General features: G+C 41.2%; 2 protein-coding genes across 11 annotated transcripts in view; one reads left to right on the forward strand and one right to left on the reverse strand.

Annotated features, from left to right (window-relative positions):
- Positions 1 to 15284, forward strand: part of LOC147366544 (uncharacterized) — a 204795-nt gene that overhangs the window by 92186 nt on the left and 97325 nt on the right. The window lies entirely within an intron of this gene.
- Positions 1 to 15284, reverse strand: part of LOC147366546 (kynurenine/alpha-aminoadipate aminotransferase, mitochondrial-like) — a 36798-nt gene that overhangs the window by 7557 nt on the left and 13957 nt on the right. The window contains exons 5-11 of the mRNA XM_086414193.1: positions 13422 to 13631; positions 12333 to 12398; positions 11214 to 11296; positions 10678 to 10774; positions 7774 to 7835; positions 7443 to 7507; positions 5237 to 5343 (exon numbers count right to left, since the gene is read on the reverse strand). Coding sequence (XP_086270319.1) covers positions 5237 to 5343; positions 7443 to 7507; positions 7774 to 7835; positions 10678 to 10774; positions 11214 to 11296; positions 12333 to 12398; positions 13422 to 13631 — 690 coding nt within the window. The remainder of the gene's footprint in view (positions 1 to 5236; positions 5344 to 7442; positions 7508 to 7773; positions 7836 to 10677; positions 10775 to 11213; positions 11297 to 12332; positions 12399 to 13421; positions 13632 to 15284) is intronic.

Raw genomic sequence — 15284 nt, forward strand, 5'->3', positions numbered from 1 at the left:
AGATCTCAGAAAAGGAATAGAGGCACAGAACAAGAAGATACGAAAACGTTTAACAAAGATCTAGAAGACATAAAGAAGTGAGTTAAACAATACAATAACTGAAAAGAAAAATACACTAGAAGGAATCAATAGCAGAATAAATGAGGCAGAAGAATGAATAAGTGAGCTAGGAGAGAGGATAGTGAAAACCACTGTCACACAACAGATTAAAGAAAAAAAATGAAAAGACGTGAGGACAATTTGACACCTCTGGGACAACTTTAAATGCACCAGCATTAGCGTTATAGGGGTCCCAGAAGGAGAAGAGAGAGAGCAAGGGCCTGAGAAAGTATTTGAAGAGAAAATAGCAGAAAATTTCCCTAATGTGGGAAAGAAAACATTTACCCAAGTCCAGAAAGTGCAGAGTCCCATACAGGATAAACCTAAGGAGGAACACACTGAGATACATAGTAATCAAATTGAAGACAAAGAAATGAATCCTAATTGGAGAGGAAAAAGTAAAACTAAAATTGTTTGCAGATGACATGGTACTATATATAGAAAATCCTAAAGATGATACTAGAAAACTACTAGAGTTCATCAATGAATTTGGTAAAGTTGTAGGGTAAAAATTAATGCATAGAAATCTGTTAACTTCTATAACACTGAAAGATCAGAAAGAGAAATTAAGGATTAATCACATTTACCATCTCATCAAAAAGAATAAAATACATAGGAATATAACTAACCACGGGAAGAGGGAATGGCAAATCACTCCAGTATTTTTGCCTAGAGAATTCCCATGAACAGTGGAGCCTGGCGGGCTGCAGTCCATGAGGTTGCAAAGATTCAGATATGACTGGGTGACTAAGCACAGCATAGCACATACCTAACCAAGGCCTCAAAAGACCTGAATTCTAAAAGTATGAGATGCTAATGAAAGAAATCAAAGATGACACAAACAAATGAAAAGATACACCACCATGTTCTTGGACTATAAGAATCAATATTGTTGAAATGACTCTACTACCGAAGACAATCTACAAGTTTAATGTAATACCTATCAAATTGCCAATGGCATTTTTTTTTTTTTTGCAGACATAGAGTAAATAAATCTTAAGATATATATGGGAACACAAAAGACCCCAAATAGCCAAAGCAATCCTGAGAAAGAAAAAGAGAGGTCAAGGACTTGGGGTCCCTGACTTCAGACTATAATGCAAAGCTACAGTAATTAAGACAGTGTGGTACTGGTGAAAAAAAAAAAACAAAAACAAAAACAGAAATATAGATGAATGGAACAGTATGGAAAGCCCTGAAATAAACTCATGCACCTATGACCCATTAATCTACGACAAAAGGGGCAAGACTGTAAAATGGAGAGAAGACAGTCTCCTCAATAAATAATACTGGGAAAACCAGAGAGATACATATAAAGAAACAAAATTAGGACATTCTGTAACACTATACACAATCATAAACTCAAAATTTATTAAAGACCTAAATGTAAGACCTGAAATTATAAAACTCTGAGAGGAAAACATAGGTAGAACACTCTCTGACATAAATTTCAATAGTATCTTTTTGGATTCACCTCTTACAGTAAGGGAAATAAAAGCAAAATAAACAAATAGAAGCTAATTAAACTTAAAAGTTATTCAGCAAAGGAGACCATTAACAAAATAAAAGGTCAGTCTATGGGATGAAAGAAAATATTTTCAAACAATGTGACTGACAGGGGATTAATCTCCAAAATATATAAACAACACATGAGCTCATTATCAGAAGGATCAAACAACCCAATAAAAAAATGGACCAAAGATCTAAATAGACATTTCTCCAAAGAATACATACAAATGGCCAAAAAGTACATGTAGAGATGCTTAACATCACTAATTAATAGAGAAATGAAAAATGAGAACTACAATAAGGAATGACCTCACACAGGTCAGAACGGCCATCATCAAAAATTTTACTAACAATAGATGGTGGAGAGGGTGTGGAGAAAAAGGAACACTCCTACACAGTTGGTGGGAAAGTAAATTGGTATAGTCACTATGGAGGACAGTATTGAGATTCCTTAAAAAACGGAAAATAGAGCTACTGTATGATTCAGGAGTCCCACTTCAGGGAAAATGTCTGGAGAAAACCAAAATTCAAAAAGTTATATATGCCTCACTGTTCACTGAAGCACTTTAGAGAGTAGTCACAGAGGCATGGATAAAGAAGATGTGGTACTATTGAGTTCAGTTCAGTTCAGTCGCTCAGTCATGTCCGACTCTTCACGACCCCATGAATCAGAGCACGCCAGGCCTTCCTGTCCAGCACCAACTCCCGGAGTTCACTCAGACTCACATCCATCAAGTCAGTGATGCCATCCAGCCATCTCATCCTCTGTCGTCCCCTTCTCCTCCTGCCCCCAATCCCTCCCAGCATCAGAGTCTTTTCCAATGAGTCAACTCTTCGCATGAGGTGGCCAAAGTACTGGAGTTTCAGCTTTAGCATCATTCCTTCCAAAGAAATCCCAGGACTGATCTCCTTCAGAATGGACTGGTTGGATCTCCTTGCAGTCCAAGGGACTCTCAAGAGTCTTCTCCAACACCACAGTTCAAAAGCATCAATTCTTCGGGGCTTAGCCTTGTTCACAGTCCAACTCTCACATCCATACATGACCACAGGAAAAACCATAGCCTTGACTAGACAGACCTTTGTTGGCAAGGTAATGTCTCTGCTTTTGAATATGCTATCTAGGTTGGTCATAACTTTCCTTCCAAGGAGTAAGTGTCTTTTAATTTCATGGCTGCAGTCACCATCTGCAGTGATTTTGGAGCCCAGAAAAATAAAGTCTGACACTGTTTCCACTGTTTCCCCATCTATTTCCCATTAAGTGATGGGACCGGATGCCATGATCTTCGTTTTCTGAATGTTGAGCTTTGAGCCAACTTTTTTGCTCTCCACTTTCACTTTCATCAAGAGGCTTTTGAGTTCCTCTTCACTTTCTGCCATAAGGGTGGTTTCATCTGCATATCTGAGGTTATTGATATTTCTCCCAACAGTCTTGATTCCAGCTTGTGCTTCTTCCAGTCCAGCGTTTCTCATGATGTACTCTGCATATAAGTTAAATAAGCAGGGTGACAATATATAGTCTTGACGTACTCTTTCCCCATTTGGAACCAGTCTGTTGTTCCATGTCCAGTTCTAACTGTTGCTTCCTGACCTGCATACAGATTTCTCAAGAGGCATGTCAGGTGGTCTGGTATTCCCATCTCTTTCAGAATTTTCCACAGTTTATTGTGATCCACACAGTCAAAGGCTTTGGCATAGTCAATAAAGCAGAAATAGATGTTTTTCTGGAACTCTCTTGCTTTTTCCATGATTCAGCGGATTTTGGCAATTTGATCTCTGGATCCTCTGCCTTTTCTAAAACCAGCTGAAACATCAGGAAGTTCATAGTTCACATATTGCTGAAGCCTGGCTTGGAGAATTTTGAGCATTACTTTACTAGTGTGTGAAATGAGTGCAATTGTGCGGTAGTTTGAGCACTCTTTGGCATTGCTTTTCTTTGGGATTGGAATGAAAACTGACCTTTTCCAGTCCTGTGGCCACTGCTGAGTTTTCCAAATTTGCTGGCATATTGAGTGCAGCACTTTCACAGCATCATCTTTCAGGATTTGAAATAGCTCAACTGGAATTCTATCACCTCCTCTAGCTTTGTTTGTAGTGATGATTTCTGAGGCCCACTTGACTTCACATTTCAGGATGTCTGGCTCTAGGTGAGTGATCACACCATCGTGATTTTCTGGGTCGTGACGATCTTTTTTATACAGTTCTTCTGTGTATTCTTGCCACCTCGTCTTAATATCTTCTGCTTCTGTTAGGTCCATACCATTTCTGTCCTTTTTCGAGCCCATCTTTGCATGAAATATTCCCTTGGTATCTCTAATTTTCTTGAAGAGATCTCTAGTCTTTCCCATTCTGTTGTTTTCCTCTATTTCTTTGCATTAATTGCTGAGGAAGGCTTTCTTATCTCTTTTTGCTATTCTTTGGAACTCTGCATTCAGATGCTTATATCTTTCCTTTTCTCCTTTGCTTTTCGCTTCTCTTCTTTTCACAGCTATTTGTAAGGCCTCCCCAGACAGCCATTTTGCTTTTTTGCATTTATTTTCCATGGGGATGGTCTTGATCCCTGTCTCTTGTACAATGTCACGAACCTCATTCCATAGTTCATCAGGCACTCTATCTCTCAGATCTGGGCCCTTAAATCTATTTCTCATGTCCACTGTATAATCATAAGGGATTTGATTTAGGTCATACCTGAATGGTCTAGTATAATGCCATTTGCAGCATGGATACACCTGGAGATTATCACACTAAGTGAAATCACACAGAGAAAAACAAATATGTGATTAAACTGTATATGGAATCTAAAAAAAAATGATACATAGGAACTTATTTCTAAAACGGAAACAGACTCAGAGATTCAGAAAAGTTTACCAAAGGGGAAATGGTGGTGGTGTGTGTGGAAAGGATAAATCAGGAGTTTGGAATTAACATATACACACTACCATATGTAAAATAATCAATAAGAACCTACTTGTATAGCACAGGGAATTGACTCAGTATCTTATAATAACCCGTTTTCTAATATGGGAAAAGAATCTGAAAGGCATAAATATATGCCTATGTATAACTGAATCAATTTTCTGTATACCTGAAACTAACACAGCACTGTAAATCAACTATACCTCAATATCAAATAAAAATTAAAAAGTGACATTATGCTTTAATGAAGTACAATGCCACCCTGAGTGTGCTTTACTTTCATAAGGGAAAAACCCTTCTATTTTAAATACTAATGGCTAACACTTATCAAGCATTTACTATGTGCCAGGCATTAGTCTAGGAGTTTTTTCCATGTTGATTCCTTTCATGATAGCGAGAGATTCCTATTATCTCCTTTTTTCAGATGAGACTCAACACCACATATCATGAAGGACTGGAGCTGGGATTCACACCCAAGGACTGTGGCTCCCAAAACTGTGCTCTGGCCACTAAGATAACCAGTAGCTGAGCTGAATGACTGTATTTCCCCTACTTAGGAGACTAAATCTGGAACCCAAAATCTATCGTGATCTTAATAATGAGATAGTGTATCTGATAGGCAAATGTAATGCCTTGTGCTAGTTGGCAACGATAAACATCTCACAATTTTTATTAAGAAATTACAGAAAAAGTTTAGCTTTTCCTCCTGTCTTACCTCATTCTTAACGGCTTTTTCTTCAATCAGTTTTCTTACATCATGAATGCCCTTAATTTTCACCCACAGAAACATTCCAGCAGTAGGAACTTGCCATTCTGCCAAACCTACAAAGAAAAGAAGAGAAGAAATATTTTCTGAGTCCAGTTTTCATGATGTCAGTTATATCACTTAAATGACAAATGACAGTAATTGTAAACTAGCATTTCCAATGGAGAAGGCGATGGCACCCCACTCCAGTACTCTTGCCTGGAAAATCCCATGGACGGAGGAGCCTGGTAGGCTGCAGTCCATGGGGTGGCTGAGGGTCGGACACGACCGAGCGACTTTCCTTTCACTTTTCACTTTCATGCGTTGGAGAAGGAAATGGCAACCCACTCCAGTGTTCTTGCCTGGAGAATCCCAGGGATGGGGGAGCCTAGCAGGCTGCGGGAGCCTAGCGGGCTGCCATCTATGGGGTCGCACAGAGTCGGACATGACTGAAGCGACTTAGCAGCAGCAGCAGCAGCAGCAGCATTTCCAAAAAAGTTCCTTCAGTGACAGAATTTTAAAAAATGTATTTTTATGAGTCCTGAAATTGGATGTTCTGAGTTTTATTTCAAAAAGTGAGGGGAAGTTTTGAAAGGGAGAAAGGGGACTCATGTGTATGTATAGGATTTTAGTGGGTTTTAGGGCCATGCAGAAACTCCTGTGTCATGCCCATCTCTCTTCCTTAGAGCTGTCCCTAAGGCATACATGTCTCTTTCAAATTGTAGGAGAGGATTCCTCAACTCCTTCTAGAATCTTATTAGTGTTTCAGTAAATTGTTCAGAAGTGTAATGAATTGACATTTTTATCAGAATGTAATTAGTTATAAAAGTCATACTTAAAACTAAGGAATTCTGGGTGCATTTGTAGGCTTTATGTTTCATTGAATTGGATAGAGAAACCAAGAAGGAAGAAAATTATTTTGATTTTAATTATTACCATTTAAAAAAAAGAACTTGCTGTTGATTAAAACCTTTTTTCAACTTTACAGTGTGGTAAAATAGTACTCTTATAAAAAATACTAATTGTATTTTTACCAGGACTTCATAGGGAAGAAGGTATGATGGAAATAAGGAATTGATACCTTGTATTAGGGCTTCCCAGGTGGCTGAGTCCTAAAGAGTCCACCAGCAATGCAGGAGACCTGGGTTTGATCCCTGGGTCGGAAAGATCCCTGGAGAAGGGAATGGCAACCCGTTCCAGTATTCTTGCCTGGAGAATCCCATGGACGGAGGAGCCTGGTGGGCTACAGTCCCCGGGGTCACATAGAGTCGGACTGAGCCATGTTCACTTCACTGTGTATTCACCATTATTTTTGCCAAAGGCATTTTTAGTGGTGTAATTAAAGCCATGAAATTCATTTTACTTTCTTCCTTAATAGAAAATGAAATCTAAACCATCCTGAAATCAAATTAGCAATATAAAAGATTAGATAGTAGATAAATGAAGTTAATGATTAAAAGGCCCATCATCTGTAATGAAAAACCTGCCAAAGATTGCAGTATTTTGTTTTTATAGAGTCAGAAAGAATTATGTTGTTGATTTCACAATTCCTCTTCTCTTTGGAGCAACATTTTGGGAACCTTTTTGGTTCAGAGATTATTTGGCTCTCAGTAGCTTATTGCTGGTTGGTTGTTAGACTGATTGGTCTTTTCTTCTTTAAACCACACACTCTGTGCAGCAGTTAGGTGTAGTAGAAGTGCTGTAATTGCAGCAGGGTTACTGCTGTTGCTTCTCACATTATTTATAGGGTACCACTTTCGTTTTTGAAAAGTACTTATTTCTGACTGCGTCGCATCTTTGCTGCTGCGTGTGGGCTTTCTCTGGTTGTGGTAAGCAGGGGCTATTCTAGTTGCCGTGCACAGGCGTATCACTGTGGCTTCTCATGCTGCAGAGCATGGGCTCTAGAGTGCCAGTCTGATAGTCATGGTGCCTGGGCTTAGTTGCCTGGGGCATATGGGATCTTCCTAGAACAGGGATTGAACAGGTGTCCCCTGCATTGCAAGGCATATTCTTAACCATTGCATACCAGAGAAGCCCTAGAGTAACATTTTCTTGACCAGAATAGGCCTGGACCCTATTTCCTTCCCCAGGGTTATTAACAATACTCTATAGTATCACTCACTCACAGAAGGACTGCTGCTCGTTCATCCCAGGACAGGATGTGTGTTCTACTCACCACTTAACCACTTGTCTGCTGCCGCCAGTAATGCATCCCTCTGCTTCCGGTAGAAATCAGTAACCCTAGAGGAAGAAAACAATGAAAAATATGTGTTTGCTACACTGATTGTAGAAACCAAAAGGCTCTGGAGTCCAGTCTATAAGAATCTATTTTGTATCTTGATGAAAATGTTGAAACTCATTGAGGGAATAGAGCATATTTGTTTGACCTGTCAGGTAGTAAACTTTGTATCATTGTGATTTTTCCATTGTTTTGGAATAATTCAAAACAGAAAATTAATCAAGTGAAGTCCATTTCTATATAAACTATGGAACCTAAAATACAGTACCTGTCGATGTGAGTCAGAAAGCCCTCTTCTCCCCACTGATGCAGAAGCTGTGATACCAGGAGCTAAAAGGCATGAGACAGTAACAAGGTTCATCCTCTAAAATGTACTTTTTGTCAAATGTAACAGCAAATCACTCTTGATTATGTACAAACCACACTAAGAAGATGCAATAACCTGCACCAAGCTTTATAGGGCCGGTGACTTATAACAATGTTGCTTAATAACAATGACAACAATAATAACAAATATTTTTATGGTCCTTGGTATATCCAAGAAACTGCTGTACCATACATTTCAGCAAAGTTGGTCTTTGCAATACCCTTATTAGACAGGCCGTTATTTCTCTGTACTCATATTGAGACTGAGGCATTGCTGCTGCTGCTGCTGCTAAGTCACTTCAGTTGTGTCCAACTCTGTGCAACCCCATAGACGGAAGCCCACAAGGCTCCCCCATCCCTGGGATTCTCCAGGCAAGAGCACTGGAGTGGGTTGCCATTTCCTTCTCCAATGCATGAAAGTGAAAAGTGAAAGGGGAGTCGCTCAGTCGTGTTCGACTCTTAGCAACCCCATGGACTGCAGCCTACCAGGTTCCTCCATCCATGGGATTTTCCAGGCAAGAGTACTGGAGTGGGGTGCCATTGCCTTTTCAGACTGAGGCATTAGGTGAAGTTAAATTTCCTGTGATCACTGTTGGTCACAAATCCTGGACTCAAGTCAGAACGTCCAGGCCCAGATCCATTCAATAACTGCCACCCTGCACAGCCTCTAGAAATAATGGTGTGTTACTTCACCAAACCTCTTCCGTCCTGATGAGTTTTTATGGGGTTCCTGAACTAGATGCCAGGACACAAGATGAATAAGATCTCTGACTCTAGGAGCTTGGTCTACACCTTGAAACAGCTCAGGTATATTTAAATCTCTTTGCCTTTTGGAGTAAACATCTGTGGTATATCTGATCTTCTAATTCAGCCCATAGGGAAACAGAGAAGCAGTCAAATGACTTCACTCCCTGACACCTTCACATTGTCTTATTTGCCCGCATCCATTTTATGATCTGATTTCAGACATTCCTGTTTCCTAAATTGTCCTAAATTCCTAAATTTCCTAAATTGTCTTCAGTGATCAATGCAAAGAAATAGAGGAAAACAACAGAATAGGAAAGACTGGAGATCTCTTCAAGAAAATTAGAGGTACCAAGGGAACATTTCGTGCAAAGATGGGCTCGATAAAGGACAGAAATGGTATGGACCTAACAGAAGCAGAAGATATTAAGAAGAGATGGCAAGAATACACAGAAGAACTGTACAAAAAAGATCTTCACGACCCAGATAATCACAATGGTGTGATCACTGACATAGAGCCAGACATCCTGAAATGTGAAGTCAAGTGGGCCTTAGAAAGCATCACTATGAACAAAGCTAGTGGAGGTGATGGAATTCCAGTGGAGCTATTTCAAATCCTGAAAGATGATGATGTGAAAGTGCTGCACTCAATATGCCAGCAAATTTGGAAAACTCAGCAGTGGCCATAGGACTGGAAAAGGTCAGTTTTCATTCCAATCCCAAAGAAAGGCAATGCCAAAGAATGCTCAAACTACCGCACAATTGCACTCATCTCACACGCTAGTAAAGTAATGCTCAAAATTCTCCAAGCCAGGCTTCAGCAATATGTGAACCATGAAATTCCTGATGTTCAAGCTGGTTTTAGAAAAGGCAGAGGAACCAGAGATCAAATTGCCAACATCCACTGGATCATGGAAAAAGCAAGAGAGTTCCAGAAAAACATCTATTTCTGCTTTATTGACTATGCCAAAGCCTTTGACTGTGTGGATCACAATAAACTGTGGAAAATTCTGAAAGAGATGGGAATACCAGACCACCTGACATGCCTCTTGAGAAATCTGTATGCAGGTCAGGAAGCAACAGTTAGAACTGGACATGGAACAATAGACTGGTTCCAAATAGGAAAAGGAGTACGTCAAGGCTGTATATTGTCACCCTGTTTATTTAACTTATATGCAGAGTACATTATGAGAAACGCTGGACTGGAAGAAACACAAGCTAGAATCAAGATTGCCAGGAGAAATATCAATAACCTCAGATATGCAGATGACACCACCCTTATGGCAGAAAGTGAAGAGGAACTCAAAAGCCTCTTGATGAAAGTGAAAGAGGAGAGTGAAAAAGTTGGCTTAAAGCTCAACATTCAGAAAACGAAGATCATGGCATCCGGTCCCATCACTTAATGGGAAATAGATGGGGAAACAGTGGAAACAGTGTCAGACTTTATTTTTTTGGGCTCTGAAATCCCTGCAGATGGTGACTGCAGCCATGAAATTAAAAGACGCTTACTCCTTGGAAGGAAAGTTATGACCAACCTAGACAGCATATTCAAAAGCAGCGACGTTACTTTGCCAACAAAGGTCTGTCTAGTCAAGGCTATGGTTTTTCCTGTGGTCATGTATGGATGTGAGAGTTGGACTGTGGAGAAGGCTGAGCACCAAAGAATTGATGCTTTTGAACTCTGGTGTTGGAGAAGACTCTTGAGAGTCCCTTGGACTGCAAGGAGATCCAACCAGTCCATTCTGAAGGAGATTAGCCCTGGGATTTCTTTGGAAGGAATGATGCTAAAACTGAAACTCCAGTACTTTGGCCACCTCATGCGAAGAGTTGACTCATTGGAAAAGACTCTGATGCTGGGAGGGATTGGGGGCAGGAGGAGAAGGGGACGACAGAGGATGAGATGGCTGGATGGCATCACCGACTCGATGGACGTGAGTCTGTGTGAACTCCGGGAGTTGGTGATGGACAGGGAGGCCTGGCGTGCTCTGATTCATGGGGTCACAAAGAGTCGGACACGACTGAGCGACTGAACTGAACTGAACTGAACTGAAATTGTCCTTACCTGAGTAAAAGTGCTGGTGTGCAATGTTGAAACTTGTATGTGTAAAACAATTCTCTCGATCAAGGGCTTTGGACCAGTTATAAACCCTACTCTCAACCTGCACAAAGACAGAAAAGGCATATTATCAACCCTGCTACATCAGTTAACATCATGTTACTGAGTTCATGGGGAGGGAGGTTGTAACCTGGGGACAAAGGAATCTAGACAGTTAACACCTTCTAGTGACACTACTTCTTATTTAAAATACAGATTTAAATTTAATTGTACACTTAGAATGCATATCTGACCATATATTTCTAAATGTGTTTTTTCATACATGCAACCAAAAACCTGGGCAGTCCTCCTACACCTATAACTTAATTTGACCACTGAGGATGGATTGGGAGAAAATCTGTTAGTAATAGTAATAATCTAACAGATGTGTTAAGGTGAATGTGTACAAGCATCTTAAGTGAGAAGAACTGTCTGCACTAAAGATGCTGAGGGGCAGCCCTGTCACCTTTATCTGCAGCCTGAAGGCAGAGCCAGGACCTTACCCCGAGGACAGGACTTTGGAAAAAGAGTCAGCTCGGATCACACGCCCATCCACGTCCATGGAGAGAAATGTCGGTGCCCAGGGCTTGAAATGGAAGATACATACAATATTTATATCTGTTAGAGTCTGTATCCCTACTTTGTGCAGAGTGGGGAAACTTCACCTAGGACCTCCTTGTCCCAAGGCTTGAGATCCAGGATGAACAGTTTCCCAGGAAGGATTCCAGGAAAACTAGTTTGGAAAAGACCACAACGAAGAGGGTCATCAGCATGCAGGGCTGTTTAGAAAGGGAATGCTGACCCTTAGAACAACCAGAAACCCTGAAAAAGTATAAATGAAGATGAGCCATGTAGTCAGCGTGCAATGCCGAACCTTCCACATTTATTTCAAAGTAAATGCCCACAGGGAAGGGGGTCATGGTCGTGTTTAGGGTGGGTGGCAGGCAGACATGATAGGCAAATAGATAAAAAGCCAAGAATTGTGTTTCTTTTCAGTAGATTTGTAGTGGGGACTGAATCCGTGTGTCTGTTCTCTGCAGCCCTGAGAGCAATTCTAGTGTTAGATTTTGAGGAACCGGGCGCTGGAGTCTGGGCCATTACTGTTGTCTCCTAGGGAAGAGTGCTCGGGGACAGTGGTGCACGTGGACACTGGGGAAGGATCTAGAAGTCCTTTATTGTGCAGGTGCATTCCCATCCCTACGCGACAGGGATGGCAGGCAGGGAGCATGATGCTAGGAGAGCCCTCCTCTGCTCACAGTACATCACTGACTGAGCACAGCCCTCTGCCTTTTCTCGGAACACAGCTCCCAAGTCCTCCATCCCATCAGCCTCCCCTGAGAGACTGAGGTTGACACCCCAGGAGACACCCACTGCACATCCCTGGTACCATCTATGGAACTACGATCAGGATGTGGAGTCAAGACGACCCTCACCTTGACTCACATGTTCCTTCATGTGCCTGACACAGAGAGCCAGCCACTCTTCTAAAAGTAGGGAATTTCTAGAAAAAAAGTAAGCCTCCAGAGATGAAAACACTCAGGATCCAGGTTAAAATCAAAGCAGTGCAGTAACTTACAACCACTTGTCTACTGATTGTGTGTGGAGTTGATACCATCACTTACCTTGTTGAATTGCATAAAATAGTAAGGATCATCTTCTATGATGAGGAAGTCATATTTTCTTGCGAGCTACAAAAAGGTTGAAGGAGCATATTTATTTCTTAAGAGTTATCTAAGATGAAAATCACTTGGTATCAAAGTTCTTTGTACTCACTCATTCATTCATCCCAGCAACTACTGAGGCCCCGCTGTCCTAGGAGGGGGAACCAGCCCTAAAGGCTCTGTCCTCACAGAACTTTCATTCTGGTGGTAAAGACAGAACCTGAGCTCCTAGATAGTGACCAGAGGAGGATCAGGTGGGAGGTTCTGAGGGCCCGGCAGATGGTTGAAGAGGCTGATGTTTGAGAGAGAGACAGGGAAGCTGCAGGAGAGCTCAGGCTGACCGGAAGGATCAGTTGTGCAGATGCTGGGGGAGATGTTTAGACTGAGAGCAGGGAGCAATGGCCCTGGAGGCAGAAAATACTTGGCATGTTTTAGGGACAGAAGTTTCTAGAAGGCATAGATGTTTAAGGGACAGAAGGAAGGATATGAGAGACCCTAGCCTTACACAGAGGCCCAGGTTCCATCATTGCATGTGGCAGGTGAAGGACTTTGATACTGTTTGCAGTGTGGGGTGAAGCGGCTGGAGGAGGAACTGTAGGTCCACACTAGAGCAGGAAGGATGTCAAGGGCTGGTGTGGGGGTCGGGGTGGGTAACTCCAAAGTGCTCACAGGTCAGGGAGGGAGTGTGGCCAAGGAGATGGTGGGTTTGAGTAACGTGGGTGGTAGGAGCCACTGTATGGGGTGGAGGTGGGGGATGAAGAGAAGACAGAAAGAAGAGATGGGTGTAAGAGGTGAGTGTAACATCCCACCAAGAGTAGCATCTCTTTCAGTGAAAATATCAATTAAAGGGAAAGAAACATCATAGTCAACCAGACTGTAGTAAATTCTTGTGTTTAAATTTGTGGCAACACTGGTATAGATGACTTTGTTTTATTAAAAACCATCTTCACTGTGAGCAAGGGGCTAATAAGAGAAGGAACTTGAGAGTACTCTTCTAAAGAGTCAGAAAGAAACAAGAACACAAGTACGTAACACCTTCTTTGAAAATACCTCATAGATTTCCCTTTTGCGCTCAGCTGTTAATGAGTTCCCAGAGGGGTTGTTGCCATTTGGGACAGTGTAAAGACATTTGGGGCTGTTTTTCTCAGGGTCCTTTGAATCTTCTGGTTCCCATTTGGAAAGTATTTCTCTGAGGGAGTCTGGAATAATCCCGTGCTCATCACTGGAAACATTAATCATGTTGCAGCCCAGGGGTTGCAGCTGTCAAGTACACAGAGAAAAGCAAATCCAAGATTGAGACATGATTACAAAATATCAGTGCCAAGGGTTCTTACATTAAGGAGAATGTTATCATTTACCCTTCGCAAACCTGCCCTCAGCTTTATGCCCACGCTGCATTATCTTCACAATTATGATTAGAACTGGTTCATAAAATAGGTGTTTATTAAGGAATGTTTTTTTGACCCAGTAAATCAATCATAGAAAGCATCTGTGATGCTAATACATGAAATAGTTATAAGCAGAGGTGATACTCAAAATATTGGACAAGTGGTGTAGCATGGGAGCACAGACACAGAGCAGGGTGGAATGGGGTCCTGGAGACTCCCCGCCAATCAGCATTAGCTCTGCACTGTGGGGGTTCAGGGTGGTCTCAGGAGAGGGGTCAGGGGGGGCCAGGGTGGGGCTGGGGCACCAAGGAGCATCAGGGCTGTGGCTCTGCAAGGGATGTGCAAGTGTTTCAGTACTGTACCAACTACAGAGGCTGAAGTCGAAAGTGGTGGCCTTCCTTATAGACAGAGTTTTGTGAAAGACCTGCATTTTCATATTTTATGTTTATGGATGAACAAAAGAAAAAACATGAGACTTAGTAAATAAGAAGGAAAGGAAACCATACACAAAATGAAAAGACAACCTATGGATTGGGAGAAAATATTTAGAACAATGCATTTGACAAGGGATGAATTTCCAAATTATACAAACAACTCGCACAATTCAATATCAAACAAACAAAAACAAAAACAACCCAGTCAAAAAGTGGACAGAAGTCCTAAAGAGATATTTCTCCAAAGAAGACCTACAGATGGCCAACGTGCACTTGACAAGGCACTCAACATGGCTGACTATAGAGAAAAGCTAATGCAAACTACAGTGAGGCGTATCTCACACCAGTCAGAACGACTATAACCAAAAAGTCTGTAAACAGTAAATGCTGGAGAGGTCCCATTTGTTTATTTTTGCTTTTATTTCCAATATTCTGGGAGGTGGGTCATAGAGGATCCTGCTGTGATGTATGTCGGAGAGTGTTTTGCCTATGTTCTCCCCTAGGAGTTTTATAGTTTCTGGTCTTACGTTTAGATCTTTAATCCATTTTGAGTTTATTTTTGTGTATGGTGTTAGAAAGTGTTCTAGTTTCATTCTTTTACAAGTGGTTGACCAGTTTTCCCAGCACCACTTGTTAAAGAGATTGTCTTTAATCCATTGTATATTCTTGCCTCCTTTGTCAAAGATAAGGTGTCCATAGGTGCGTGGATTTATCTCTGGGCTTTCTATTTTGTTCCATTGATCTATATTTCTGTCTTTGTGCCAGTACCATACTGTCTTGATGACTGTGGCTTTGAGGTAGAGCCTGAAGTCAGGTAGGTTGATTCCTCCAGTTTCATTCTTCTTTCTCAAGATAGCTTTGGCTATTCGAGGTTTTTTGTATTTCCATACAAATTGTGAAATTATTTGTTCTAGCTCTGTGAAGAATACCATTGGTAGCTTGATAGGGATTGCATTGAATCTATAAATTGCTTTGGGAAATAAATGCAAAAATAAACAAATGGGACCTAATTAAACTTAAAAGCTTCTGCACAACAAAGGAAACTATAAGCAAGGTGAAAAGACAGCCTTCAGAATGAGAGAAAATAATAG

Source organism: Bos grunniens, chromosome 8 (assembly GCF_055505025.1).
Source record: "Bos grunniens cultivar Pamir isolate PY7600 chromosome 8, Bosgru_T2T1.0, whole genome shotgun sequence".
NCBI classification, from domain to species: Eukaryota; Metazoa; Chordata; class Mammalia; order Artiodactyla; family Bovidae; genus Bos; species Bos grunniens.